The sequence below is a fragment of the Globicephala melas genome, chromosome 5 (genome assembly GCF_963455315.2).
Source record: "Globicephala melas chromosome 5, mGloMel1.2, whole genome shotgun sequence".
In the NCBI taxonomy this organism is placed as follows: Eukaryota; Metazoa; Chordata; class Mammalia; order Artiodactyla; family Delphinidae; genus Globicephala; species Globicephala melas.
The window spans coordinates 129,932,219-129,947,141 of NC_083318.1; the positions used below are offsets into that span (position 1 = coordinate 129,932,219).

General features: G+C 33.3%; 1 protein-coding gene across 8 annotated transcripts in view; it reads right to left on the reverse strand.

Annotated features, from left to right (window-relative positions):
• Nucleotides 1-14,923, reverse strand: part of CCSER1 (coiled-coil serine rich protein 1) — a 1,273,261-nt gene that overhangs the window by 810,732 nt on the left and 447,606 nt on the right. For all 8 annotated transcript variants that reach the window (XR_009564123.1, XM_030865665.2, XM_030865664.2 and 5 more), the window contains exon 6: nucleotides 8,756-8,963. Coding sequence is in view for 7 of the 8 variants with exons in the window: in XM_030865665.2 (XP_030721525.1) it covers nucleotides 8,756-8,963 (208 nt within the window). In the remaining variant the exon portion in view is untranslated. The remainder of the gene's footprint in view (nucleotides 1-8,755; nucleotides 8,964-14,923) is intronic.

The window sequence follows — 14,923 nt, forward strand, 5'->3', positions numbered from 1 at the left end:
TTAATATTCAGAATAGCATTAGGTTTCATAAGCAATAGAGGCATATTGGGACACAGAACTTTCAGCAGATACTGAATTAGACCACACTTTAAATTTAACTATGTGTCCAAACCATGGTAGATGTTCCAAGAGTTACATGAAACAAAGCAATATGCTGACTACGAGCTTTTTGCAAAGCCCTAAATAAGAAATAAATAGCATAATGTAACTAAGGTAACTGTGGATTATATTAAATTTCATCCTAGATTACATTATTAAAATAATATTTTAAATCGTAAGTTTAAATCTAGACAAAGTGCCACCTTAAGTGAAAGCAGAATTGTTTGGGGGAAGATAGAGATGAATTAAAATCATATCCTAGGGCTTCCCTTGTGGCACAGTGGTTGAGAATCTGCCTGCCAATGCAGGGGACACGGGTTTGAGCCCTGGTCTGGGAAGATCCCACATGCCGCGGAGCAACTAGGCCCGTGAGCCACAACTACTGAGCCTGCACATCTGGAGCCAGTGCTCCGCAACAAGAGAGGCCATGATAGTGAGAAGCCCGCGCACCGCGATGAAGAGTGGCCCCCGCTTGCTGCAACTAGAGAAAGCCCTCTCACAGAAGCGAAGACCCAACACAGCCAAAAAATAATAAATAAATAAATAAAATTTTTTAAAAAATTAAAAATCATATCTTAGCTGCAAATGGAAGCTAAGAAAATCACTTCTATAAAATAAACTCCCTTGCAAGAAAATGATTTTAAAACAGACTTTATTTCAGCAAACACTTATGAATATTTCTTAAAAACAAAATTTTGTAAAGATTTTAAAATCTAAAGATAGGTACTATATCTGGATATATTATTTATTCACTGATTATCTATCCAAAATTTGCTACACTATGCAGTTTGATCAGAGGTTTAGCAGTATTTAGAAATTCTGTGAACCAGTGAAATAATCTCTGCCACAAACCTGGGGCTTAAGGGCCAGACTATAGCTCTGGAACATGCAAGAAATAGGAACACCAAAATCAAGGGCCAGTTCTAAAGGAAATAAGAATCATGGAAGTGCTATGAAGTTGGAATCAAATCTCAATCTGGGCAACAAGTTGAGAAGTAATGTTAGCATACATTTTTTAAAAGTGGGGTAAGAGAAGAGAACTAATATTTATTTAGAACTTTAGACCTGCCAGATACAATTTAAATCTAATTTTCACAATAAACTTTATAAGAATTTTTATCCTCTTATTCTATATGTGGAAACCTAATGCTTATCAAAGAAACTGAATAAAATAGAATAAAATAAAATTGCTGAATTGTAGATCTAAGTAAGATTTGAATTCAGGTTTTGCCTAATGTTAGATCCATGATCATTTTATTTCACTAGTGGTCCTCAGGCTTTGTGATAATAAAATAATAACTAATACAAGTTGAGCGTTTGATATGTGTCCAACACTGTTCCATGCATTTAAAACATATTAACATATTTAATATTCTCAACAAACTTAAGTGATATGTTAATATTATTATCTGTAGGGTTTAACTTGCCTAGGATCACTGAGCTAGTAAGTAAAGAGATGGGATACAGACTGTATATTCTGGCTCCTTAAACTAATGCTCTTAACTACACAGTGCGTCCTCATGATACTTGAAGTAGTATCACGATACCTCTCTCTTAAGTAGTATGGGATGACAGGCCCAGAACAAGAACCAAATCTGGTCCACTGCCTGTTTTTGTAAATAAAGTTTTATGGGACTCTAGCTATGCTCACTTGTTTACATCATATATCTCCTTTCTTACTACTACTTAATTGAGTTGTTGCAATACAGTCTATATGGCCAGGACTTTACAGAAAGACTTTGCTGACCCCTAATGAAGGCCATGGATAACAAAACAATATTTGTCTATTTTTGAGGTAAGTGAATAAAATTTTTCATAATAATTCATTATTCTTTTTAAACTCCTCATCTCCTCTTACTTACAGAAGCTCATCTAATCAAGAGAACAAGACAGATGTATCTATTTGTCGTCACATGTATTTGTCATAAATATGAATTATTTTGATTTTATTAATAGCTAGCCCACTATACAGAGCTTATTTCACTTTAAAAAACAATAACAGAAAATAATCTATTTAAACTACAATACTTGAAATAGTAAACATCTGTATTCCTATTGGTAAATTTATATTAAAAGTCAATACCAGTTTTCTCAAGGTTTCATTTTCATCAAGGTTAAAATGAAATAGTTAAGGAATAACTGTCCTGCATCTAAATGAGTCACTAGATGTTAAAACGCGTTTGCTAATCTGTAAACATGTGAACACTTTACAGTTTATATTACTCCTAAGCAACTGCATTATGCTGTCTGAATTTGTAACACCATCTTTTATATACTCGGTGATTAAAAATAGGCATTTTCACTGTAGTTAAATATGCCTTTGTTTCTGATTTTCAAACCTGAATAAAACACAATTTCTGTGAAAGTGTGTTTCAGAGGAACACAATTGCAGGCTTTCCACAGCATCATTTGCTTAAATGGCTCTCTGCTCTCTCCTTCCCTCCCCCACCAGAAGCACTGAACCCACTAAGCATCCCCTAGAGATCCTGCAGAGTGCCATCTGCTGTATATCTGCTATGTTGCAGCCTGAAATTCTTGATGTGAGATTTAGCCCATCAAATCACACAATAGTATGTGAGTTGTATTACAACTGAGACATTAATGCTGGATGCAAGAAGAAAATTAAAAGTTAAACATGCATAGCAGAACCACATTAGTGGTTATTTGATTAATTATTGAATATGATTATAACACAAATAACCACATCATTCAGGTACAATGAGGGTGGCGGTTATTGTTAATACAGGGCTGTAGTTTGTTTTTAATAAGTAATAAAATAATACACATGACTGGCAGATTATGTAAGTACTCATACCGGGAAAGAATTCTCTGCCTGATTGTTATACCCTTTCTCCCCCTGATCCCACTCCGTTTTTAGTTTGACATCATTTTTTAAATACCAAATGATACACTGATGGCAAAGGGAAGAGAAATACAGAGGAAAATAGCATTGTAGGGGATGGAGTTGTTGTAGAGGGAGTCACTCAGAGGACACACAATTTGGGAAGACTGAGTTTTTTAAGGCAATGTTAAACATATATAAGAAAATATTATGTATATGCAATGATTTTGACAGAAACACATAAGAAAATATACCATGAATATAAAATAAATATCTGCCTTAATTGCACATGTCCACCCCTCCTCAACCACTACCTCTACACATGTAATCTTACCTTGACTACCATGTTTAACATCCCCATACTTTTCAAAATGTATATTCTTTAATAATATTTAATAATTATTTAGCTTTGCATATTTTTAAACTCTATATTCTGTATGAATTTATCTGTGACTTGGTTTTTGTGTTGAAAACACTCTTTGTGGGACATGATGATACATGAACATAAAGCATTCTATTACATGAATATACCCGGAGGGAGAGTAATTTGGTACAAGCACTTTGGAAAAACTTTGATATTATCTAGTAGTTTTGAACATGCACTTACATAGTAATTCTGCTTCTGAGAGAGACCAGATTCTCATGGAGAGATTAACACTTTGCTCAAAGTCATATGTACCTACTGAGATTTGATACTCAAATTTGAGCAGTCTGTCCTAGTACAGACTAGTATATTGTGATCACTATATTAGATTGCCTCTGCAGTATAAATAACAACTTTAGGTAATATAAGTAATACTCTTTAAAGAAAAAAATAATACCTCAGTATGGAGGGTACTCATGTAAGATGAACATCTGGTCATCATTATTAATTAACCTAATAAAATTTATAATATCCTTCCAAAACTAAGACATGTCTTACCTTAAAACATATTTTAAAAATTTGTTCAGGGCATTCATTTTCACATCCTTCAAATTCATAGACCAATGACTTACAAAGAAATAAACCAATAATTTAATAACTGAGAACAAGCTGGAAAGAGTTACTATTTCTATTTTAGGCTTTAGCTTTATAAATTAATACTTTGTATAGATTGTTTTACATATTGAAATTTCTAAAGCCTGGGAAATATGCTTTTGGAATTAATCAGTAGATTGACAAATCCACTGACTGTTTATCTTTTCTTTTCTTATCATATTTACTTCTCAGCATCATTCCTCAAGTTGGCTTTCTTAAAGAAATGTTTTCCCTTGCTTCTTGATATTACTCTAATACTCTAATTACTCTAATATGGTTTTCAAATTTTCTGAAGCTTTCCTGATTTTTAGTTGTTTTATCAGTTATTGAGAGAAGAGAGTTAAAATCTTCAACTATGATTGTGAAGTACCTACCTCTTCATTTAGTTCTGTCAGATTTTGCAACATATATTTACAAGTTACATACATAGGTCATCCACATGTATGACTGTTATGTCTTCCTGATGAACTGACTCTTTTGTGTGTGTGTGTGTGTGTATATTTTTTTTCACATCTTTATTGGAGTATAAATGCTTTATAATGTTGTATTATCATTATGAAATGCAGCTCTTTGATTCTGGTGATATATCTTATCTTTATATCTACCTGACATGGGTAGAGTCACTCTAGTTTTCTTGCATTTGCAGTTTTTGTGGTGTATCTTTTTCCAATTTTTATCTTAAACTAATTTTTATGCAAGCAAAAACAAGCAAATAAACAAAGTAGGTAGCAGAAACTTGGAATTTTATTATTTTCAAAAGATAAATGTAAAGAGCAGTCTATTATATTGTTATCTAGATTTACATGGGTAATTGCTTGTTTTTGGTGAATTTCCTTACTTCATGACTCTCCACTGTTGCTTTTTCCTTCTGTAATTATCCATTGTCGGAGTTCCTATTCTACAGGCTTTTCATTTGCTTTTGAGAATTGCTGATAGGAAAATGTTAGTTTATAAGAACGTTGTTATAGATTTTGGAATCATTTCACCAAAATGTGCTAAAAGAAAAAAATCTTTAAGGAATGCCCACCATACAATGATTTATGGTGAAGTTCAAAACACTCCAAATTTTGTCATATATTTATGTATTATATTTAAAAATAAAAGAAATAAGTTTATGTTTAAAATTATCCTTGAAAGTTTCCCATTATTATTTTTTAGAGATAATAAAATTAGTTTGAACTGATAGATGGTTGAGAAAAAAAGAAAAATGGGTAAGAGCTCTTTATTCAATGGCAAACCCAAATGTTTATGTCAACTACCTGAGCTTGTAAATTATATTGATTCTCGAACAAATAGTTCTCTGATTTTCACTAATGTAATTTTATTGTTAGATTCCCCTGATCATATCAACATTTTTTAAATTTGTTTAACATTTATCTAACTTTAAAAAAATGTCTTATATGATTTAGTAAATTTACTAGGAACATTTGTTAAACATAAATTAAAAAGGCAAGCATGGGCTTCCTTGGTGGCGCAGTGGTTGGGAGTCTGCCTGCCAATGCAGGGGACGCGGGTTCATGCCCTGGTCCGGGAGGATCCCACATGCCGCGGAGCGGCTGGGCCCGTGGGCCATGGCCGCTGGGCCTGCGCGTCCAGAGCCTGTGCTCCGCAGCGGGAGAGGCCACAGCAGTGAGAGGCCCGCGTGCCACAAAAAAAAAAAAAAAAAAAAAAAGGCAAGCATGTTGGGTGGAGGGGCATTGCAAACAATCTTGGATAAACATTCTTATTAGTTGTTATCTTACTAGAAACTATGCACTGCATCTAAAATCCCTTCCCAGTAGTCTTCTTGGTCAGTTACCGAACAGTACAAACAAATTCTATAATAAGAGAATAACAAAAAGAGAACAGCGCAAACTGAAAGGAAACATCAAAACAAAAACTATTTCTGTAGATATTGTATTAAATATTTTCTTCTTTTACAAGTAATGGAGTTATGTGAAAAAGTTAACAAAAAAGGAAGAAAAATTTATATAGTTCTGCCTTGCTGTAGTCACTTTTATTAAAAATCACTAATATGAAAAAATAAAGTGACAACAGAATTTCTTAGGGCCCAAAGCCAGTCTTTTTTTTTTTTTTTTTTTAAATAAAGGAATTGATATTTGGGGTTGTCATAGCAAATGATCTCCAAAGAAGGGGGATAAAATTGGTAGTGTGAGCTTCCATTCAGATTATTCACACTTGACCTATCTAAGAATTAAAATCTAAGATGGCAACAGAGTAGCATTAGGAAAAATCTCAAATAGGAGTGGTTTCCAGTGTGATACACTAAACTCATTAATGACTTTTTTCATCTTAAAAATAAAATAATTGGGATATTCTGCAGTTAAAAATTATCTGGAGTGGGAAGCAGCAGCATAGAACAGGGAGATCAGCTCGGTGCTTTGTGATGACCTAGAGGTGTGGGATAGGGAAGGTGGGAGGGAGGCTCAAGAGGGAGGGGATGTGGGGACATGTGTATGCATATGGCTGATTCACTTTGGTGTACAACAGAAACTAACACAGTATTGTGAAGCAATTATACTCCAATAAAGATCTATTAAAAAAAATTATCTGTATACACAGGTGGACTACTAAGCATCATAAAAATAAGTTAATAGAAATAAACTCTATTTGTCTATGTTAAAAAAGGTATTATTAATCTAAAATGAATAGCTGGAATTAAATTCAGCAATGAAATCTGAATTGCCATTTAAAAACTCATGGCTTAGAGAATATTTTCTTTAAAGGCACCTATTATGAATATCATTTTTCTAGAAGAGATGTTAATGCTAATCATATAATAATATTGCTTTTCTTGCTGACCATAAAGAGTAAGACCCCCTGATCTCTGAATGGGCTTAACAAACAGATGTAATTATTGTTCATTTTACATTAGCTTTAAAAGTCAATTCTCTTCAGTTTCTTCAAATACTCTTTAATGAAGAAAAACAGATAGAAATATAAAAACAATCTCAATATATTCTGAATATTGACTTTACAGTGAATATCACTGCATATTTTTAAATTATAAAATTAAGTACATAAGAACGCCCCTTGACTCTTCCTGTCAGTTTTTCCTACTTCCTTTTACTTTTTTGATTTTTTTTAAATTAAAATCCAGACCAAAGAGAGAGGTAGAAAACTGAATACTTGACTGTTACAGACTTTGAGATTAATATCTTTTAATATAACAGCTATTATTAAGTTTGCGTTGTTCAGAGAGGTTCAGACTACATGTCAAGCAAAAGGTCAGGAAGCCTGGACTGGTGCAGACAGAAACACTTATGTTGTCAATATAGAAACCACATAGTCATACATATAGCGGTGTACTGGTAAATATTTAACAACAGCTCTCCAAAATTTAAAAGCCCTACCTTGCATTGTTTGCCAATTTCTGTGGCATAATATTCCCGTGTGGCTGATTTCAAGCTAACAAAGTGACATAAATGAATGCACATTAGCTATTATATAGTATTTCTACATATAGATCCAATAGATGTAAATAAGCTCACAAGTGTAATTAATAGTAAAATATAGTAAAGTTAGTAGGAAATGTAGAGATTTCAGTACTGATTACCCTTTTAAAAATATGATTTGTTTCATTATAAGTGTATATAATTTAATTTTTTTAATGCCTGTGCTTAACTGTCAGCTCATAAAATTCCTGAAATTCTAACAATGATCAAGTATAAGCACACCACTCCTACACACCACTGCATAGACACAAAGACCACCCCAGAGAGATAAACTGGTTTGGGATGCAGAGATCTCTTCCAGTTATTACTTTAATAGCTGACAGGAATACATGACTGGATGCCCCTAATAGGCTATGACAATCACTTCTCTTAAATTCCCTTCTCTCTCCCTGATTCATTTCTGGCCTCTAGTGGTAGCCACTAGTGTTGTTATTATTGTTTTTATCAGTGTTAGAAAAGGAAATATCAGTGGTCATCATTGTAAGTGAGTCATAATACTACTCATATTAAATAGTTGTATTTTTCTGTTCTCACACTATTTATGAACATCCCTTATCAATAATGAGAAATCAGTTAAACGATAATAGGATATGATAAAATGTCACTGAATTGAGAGTCAGAAATCTCAGGCTGTTGTTCCGAATTCACACCCACTAGAGGAAAGTCATTTAAAATTTTGGTCCCCTCATTTTACATCTTTGAAATAATATTGTTTACACTTTTTACAGAAATCCTCCAAAGAAAATAACTGTTGCAATTATAAAAATAAAACCATAACATACTTGAATCCTAAAGAATGGCTGATTCTTGGACATAAAGATGAAAGACTCCACTGCGTATTTTCCTGACTAGCTCATCATCTAACTGAGCATAGACTGAAAGAGGGCACCTGGAGTCAATGGGCAAAATCAATCAAACATTCAGATGAAATTTTACTAGATTAATTGTTATTGGAACAAAAATGACGAAATAAACTACTTTTATGGTATCATATAAAGTCTCAATATCATTAAAATGAAGTCCAGTTAATAGGTCTCTCAATAGCTTTTTAAAAACATAACAGCTGATGCCCATTTCTCTTTATCTGACTTTTCCCAGACTTGGTATCAATTTATTCTTTTTTAATTCCTTCACAGAATCTTAGAATTTTGGGGAAGAGTACCTTATAAACAGAACTACAAACCCTTTATTTGACATATGAGAAAGGCTAAGTTCCATGAGGATACCTGACCCCTGCCCAGTGTTACGCAGTTAACTATTGATAGAAGCAGGGATTAACCAGGTCTACAGACTTCACTATCTACCAGCACTGAAAACATTAATCTTAGAGCAAACCATTACCTCTTGTAGAACTCTTTTCATCTTTAATAATAATGTCTTGACGGCTGTGCAGTCCTGTAGCATCAGTCTGAATGGCAGAGAATCGATGCCTCCATTTTCTTCCACACCTGGCAGGGGCCAATCTGCAGATGGACTGCTGGGCATTCCCCTGATATGGGGACACCTGGCTTCCTGATCAATCTCTTTTGTTAATTTCAGGGAAAGGTTCCTAACAAGAAAAAAATGAACAAAAATTACTAGGTAGTATATTCAGAGCAGTATTTTCCAAGCTGTTGATCAATGTCAGTAGTGAGCTAGAAAAAACTTCCTTGTGACTCTCATTACTTCTTCACATTAGTCTTTGGAAATTCTGAAACTTTCTGTCAAAATTATGAAGTTATTTGTCAATTTTATATATAGTGGTAATAAGGTTCAATGACAATCACTATTTTAGAATGTGATTTTTTTCCCCAACTGGAATTTAATTTATACATGATAACAATGGGTTTACACTTATTTAACTCTTTTAAAAATGTTGAAATTCAAAAGTAATCACTGAAAGAGAAATTTCATATAGAGATTTTCTGAAAATATGCTTAAAAATTAACTGGAAAGAAAAGATTAAGAAACCAAAACTTGGGATAAAAAATTTTGGTAATTATTATTTTAAATTACTAAATTAATCAATTGTGGATTCAACCATTTTGTGGATTAAGAAAGACTAGTATGCATAGGATTTTATGTGAAAATAGTGAAATAACTGCGAGATGCATAACTTCATATGTAATTAGCATGCTTATCAAATAATCATTAAATTTTTAGCATAGTAATGTGTGGAAAATATTTTATTGATTACTTGATATAAACAATTACTTTTAAATACTGCATTTTGAAAATAACACGCTTATATTGACGGTATATATAAAGAAAAGATATTAAGATTAACAATTTTCCAAATATGCCTATGAGGCAGATATAAAAATAGTATGAAAAGAGCAGCCTATGAAAATAGTCATTTTTAATGAGTTTTTCTAAATTTGTTTCCATTCATTAAAACTAATGGGCCTAAAATAAATAAATAAATAAATAAAAATAAAGGGGCTTCCCTGGTGGCACAGTGGTTTAGAGTCCGCCTGCCGATGCAGGGGACACAGGTTCGTGCCCCGGTCCGGGAGGATCCCACATGCCGCGGAGCAGCTGGGCCTGTGAGCCATGGCCGCTGAGCCTGTGCGTCCGGACTCCACAACGGGAGAAGCCACAACAGTGAGAGGCCCGCGTACCGCAAAAAAAAAAAAAACTAATGGGCCTGTACAATAATGGCAATACTATAACATAGCTCAGGATATTTATGAAACTTACGCTCAATTTCAATAGCTTTTATGTATATTATTTACTGAAGTATATGACAAGGTCACTTGGCAACCTAAATTGAGAAAAAACAGAGTTGCCTTGGAGCCTGCCACCAAGGTCAGGCAAAGACGCAAATAAAAAAAATACGTCCTTGGTTAATTTTATCCAAATCTGATTATTCACAAATAGTATAACAATTTATAAAGTATCAGATAATTAGCAAAGAAACATATTTTTGGATCACACAATTGTTGACTTGTCTTCATGGGTATATTCAAGATCACAATTGTTATTTGAAGTGATCATATTATTACTATCCCTACTTTACATTTACAATGAAATAATAAATAAATAGTCATAGCTAACATTTTTTGAGGATTGACTGTGGGCCAAGTACTGTGCTAACCACTTCATGTGTGTTAATTTATCCAAACCTTGAACAAAACCAAGAGGTAGCTATAATGAGTATCTTCATTTTACATATGAGAAAATAGGCTCAGATAAGTAATTTTTCTCAAATTAAAATAGCTATTTAGAAGTTGACCTGAGATGAACCAACCTAAGTACATAAGCAGGATAAGATTATTTTTTTCCTACCAGCCATTTAACATGCATATATATACAATAATAATTAATGTATCTCAGGTAGTCCTGTAAGGACTTCATATATGCTAAACCACTTAATACTCATACAACTCTTTGAGGTATTAAAATCCCCATTTCACAGTTGAGGGATTTGAATCTCAAAGAAGTTAAGGTACATGCTGATGGCAATACAGCAAACAAGCAACAGAGCAGAGATTTGAACGCAGGCAGTGCACTCGAGCTCTTAGTCACAAGATTCTGCATCTCATAAAGAAGCAAGCAAATGAACAAAAATTGAAAAAAATAAAACATACCTATAATTACACAAAGCATCATTTATATTTTCATTTTTAAAATATATTTTCATGTGGCTTAATATCATCAAAACAAACAACCCAGTCAAAAAATGGGCAGAAGACCTAAATAGACGTTTCTCCAAAGAAGACATACAGATGGCCAAGAGGCACATGAAAAGATGTTCAACATCACTACTTATTAGAGAAATGCAAATCAAAACTACAATGAGATATCACCTCACACCGGTCAGAATGGCCATCATCAAAAAATCTACAAACAATAAATTCTGGAGAGGGTGTGGAGAGAAGGGAATCCTCTTGCACTGTTGGTGGGAATATAAATTGATACAGCCACTATAGAGAACAGTACGGAGGTTCCTTTAAAAAACTAAAAATAGAGCTACCATATGATCCTGCAATCCCACTCCTGGGCATATATCCATAAAAAAACATGCACCCCAGTGTTCACTGCAGCACTGTTTACCATAGCCAAGACATGGAAGCAACCTAAATGTCCATCGACAGAGGAATGGATAAAGAAGATGTGGTACATATATACAATGGAATATTACCCAGCCATTTAGAAAGAATGAAATAATGCCATTTGCAGCAATATAGATGGACCTAGAGATTGTCATACTGAGTGAAGTCAGACAGAGAAAGACAAATATTGTATGATATCGCTTATATGCAAAATCTAAAAAGAAATGATACAATTGAACTTATTTACAAAACAGAAACAGATTCACAGACTTAGAGACCTGTGGTTACCACGGGGGAAGGGATAGTTAGGGAGTTTGGGACTGACATGTACACACTGCTATATTTAAAATAGACAACCAACAATAACCTACTGTACAGCACAGGGAACTCTGCTCAATATTATGCTGCAACCTAAATGGGAAAAGAATTTGAAAAAGAATAGATGCATGTATATGTATAACTGAATCACTTTGCTGTACACCTGAAACTATCACGACATTGTTAATCACCTATACTCCAATATAAAATAAAAAATTTTAAAAATAAATATATTTTATTAGATATGACTGATTCATTTTAATTATACACAACTTGTCGTGAGCTATACGATCATTCTTAAAGGTTTTTATTTTATTGTCGAAGACCAATAAGAAAATAAAATATAAAAATTAAATTTCACAGCACAAGTAACAGTATTTTAGTTATAATAGAATTTTCAAAGATTTATCAGGTTTAAGTTGTGAACTTGCCTGGTGTCTGGCACATATTAAGCTGACTCAGTAAATAACTGTATAATTGAAGTTGAACAAATGAATACAGTAATGAGTGAATGAACAAAACAATTCTTTGTAATAATCTATGCATACAACTCTCATTTGTACACAGACATTTTTCTGGAAGGTGAATTTTTATGTAATGCAGGGCTGCCACCCACGGTTCCAAATTTCCCAGCACTCTTACAATAAAATAAACTAACAATTTTATAATTCCTTTTAATTAGATTGCTGTTTCTTTGAACCTATTTGTCCAATTATGTATCTAAACATCAGTAAAGACTGAAAAAGCTTTCACAAACCACACCAGTGTGAAGTTCTGCAACTAATTTCAGGAAATTACTGAGATTCTAAGGATTACAGTTTAGCATTTACACAACTAAGGATGCTGCTCTTTCAGATAGTTACGAATGGACCATATGCAGAAATGTACTTAGAAGATAAAATTAGCCATTTGTTTTACACTTCAAAACTTTGTATCTATCCTTAATTCCAACAAGAAAGAGAATGATGGCATTATGTCACAGTTATGGAAAACATCCACATTGTGTCCAGCAGAGCGACAGCGGCTGGTGTTGCAGAGATTAATAGGATTAATAGGACTCTGTCACTGACCTCAAGAGGCCTCAATGTTCACCATGAACATTAACTGCTTAATAATTGATACCAAAAAATAACAGCTAATATTCTTTCCCATATGGAAAACAAATCCATTTATTTCTACATGAAAAAGAGTGGGCTGCAACACCACAATAATCAAAACGATTCTTCATTAGGTTGAGTCAGTTAGTAAAATGGGCTGTTAATCAGGTCTGCTACTCAGCTGCACAGGCCGGCACAGGTATCCTAGTCTATATTTATGGTCATTGTATTTCTGATTGATTGGTGCCTGGGGAATTACAATTATTAAATATTTTGAATACTAATGTGTTTAACAATAGACTATGATTGGGCCAAAAATACCCATGTGTCTCTGGGCAAATACACCTAAAAAAATCCATCCCTGTAATTGATAAGAAAAGGAGAAAAGTCTCTAATATGAAGTCATAGTTTCCCCTGGCACAGACAACCCATAATAAGGCCGGGAGGGTAGAGCAAGGTTCAGGTGCTCTCCTGTTCCTGCATTAGCAGGGCTCATGAGATGATGCAATTCATGTACTTCAGGATATATAGCTCTCTGTCTGCCAACACTCTGAATTATTATTGTCCAGAAAACTGAAGAAATGTGCTTTATATCAAAACAGTCCGTTCACTTCACACACACACACAAAGGGTAAGATACTGAAGCCCGATACAGTGGTTCATTAATCACCATAACTACTGCAAACAAAAAACAAAGACAATGTAATCTCCACTGAGCACATCCATATACACTTCACCCTCTCTGTATCATCTCCATGAATCTTTGCTAGAATTGCTCAGTAATATTTTCACTTGCCTTGTTGATTATAAATACCAACCAAGTCTTTATAATTGAAAATTTAGTAACATTTAGAGAGTCAAATTGAGACTTATGGGCCTTTCTTAGTCTGTACGTTTTAGATAATAAAGCTTTTGTGTAAAATTAACAGCAAAATTCATAAATGTTACATTAAATATATTCTTGAAAGTTTCAACTTGAGAAACTGGAGAGTTTCAACTGGTATTTAAAACATTTGACTCAAACTACTATGGTGAATTGGCTCTGTACTTTTGTCACTGGGATCCTTTGTGTGAAAGAAATTTTCTACCAAGCTAGTTCAAAAGTTCTGCTGCAATTCTATTTTTAGTATGACAGATAAGTTTAATGGGAAAATATATATCTTGACATAAACTATACAGTGATTAAAGAATTTTTCCTTACCAGGAAGAGAAAATAAAAGTATTTTCCTTATTTTTTAATCATTTGGTTATAACTAGAACTATCATTTGGATACTGAGATATTTTCTTCCCACCCATATGTATTCTTCAATCATTTGAAAACTTCCCAACATAATGGCCCAAATTACTAACAAAATACAAGAAAATGTCAGTTGCAAAAGATTGATGCTCTTACCTGTCATAGGAGCGACTCCTTATTTAGTGTACTGACACCTTTCATGAGAGCAAATATCTGTGGTCATTAGGGATCGCAATGATTTACACTTTAAAATGTGCCTATGATTTCTGAACTAGATTTCCAAGGAATGAAAAGTAAAAGTAATCTCCATTTGTACAGCATAATAAATAAGCATATGCATATAACTGCCTTCCAAAGCTCCATTAAGTAGATTTGAAGAAAATAATATTGTGTTTTTAAAAACCATACTTTGGGAAACTTATTGTTATTTAAACCTCATTTCAAAAAGGCCCAGATTATTTATGGTAAATTAAATCTTAGCTTTGAATAATTCTAAGACAGGCATGAAGGTATAAATCTATATTCATGAACTGGCATCCCAGAACCTAATAAAAAAATGTTTAGGGAACTAACTACAAAAAGGCTTGGTTGATGAATGAACTATGTATGTTTCTTATGTTTTCTTTCAAAATATATTGTTTAACTGAAAGTGTCATCTTAGGAAAATACTTGTATCTCAAATTGTATTATAATTGGATATTTAGCTGTATTTCTGGAAGGGATGAAACCAGCATCCATCCTTCCACAGGAGGACAGTGGTTATAAGAACGTGTTGATATTTTACATTTACATATGAATTTACATATGAGGAGGATTTCACTA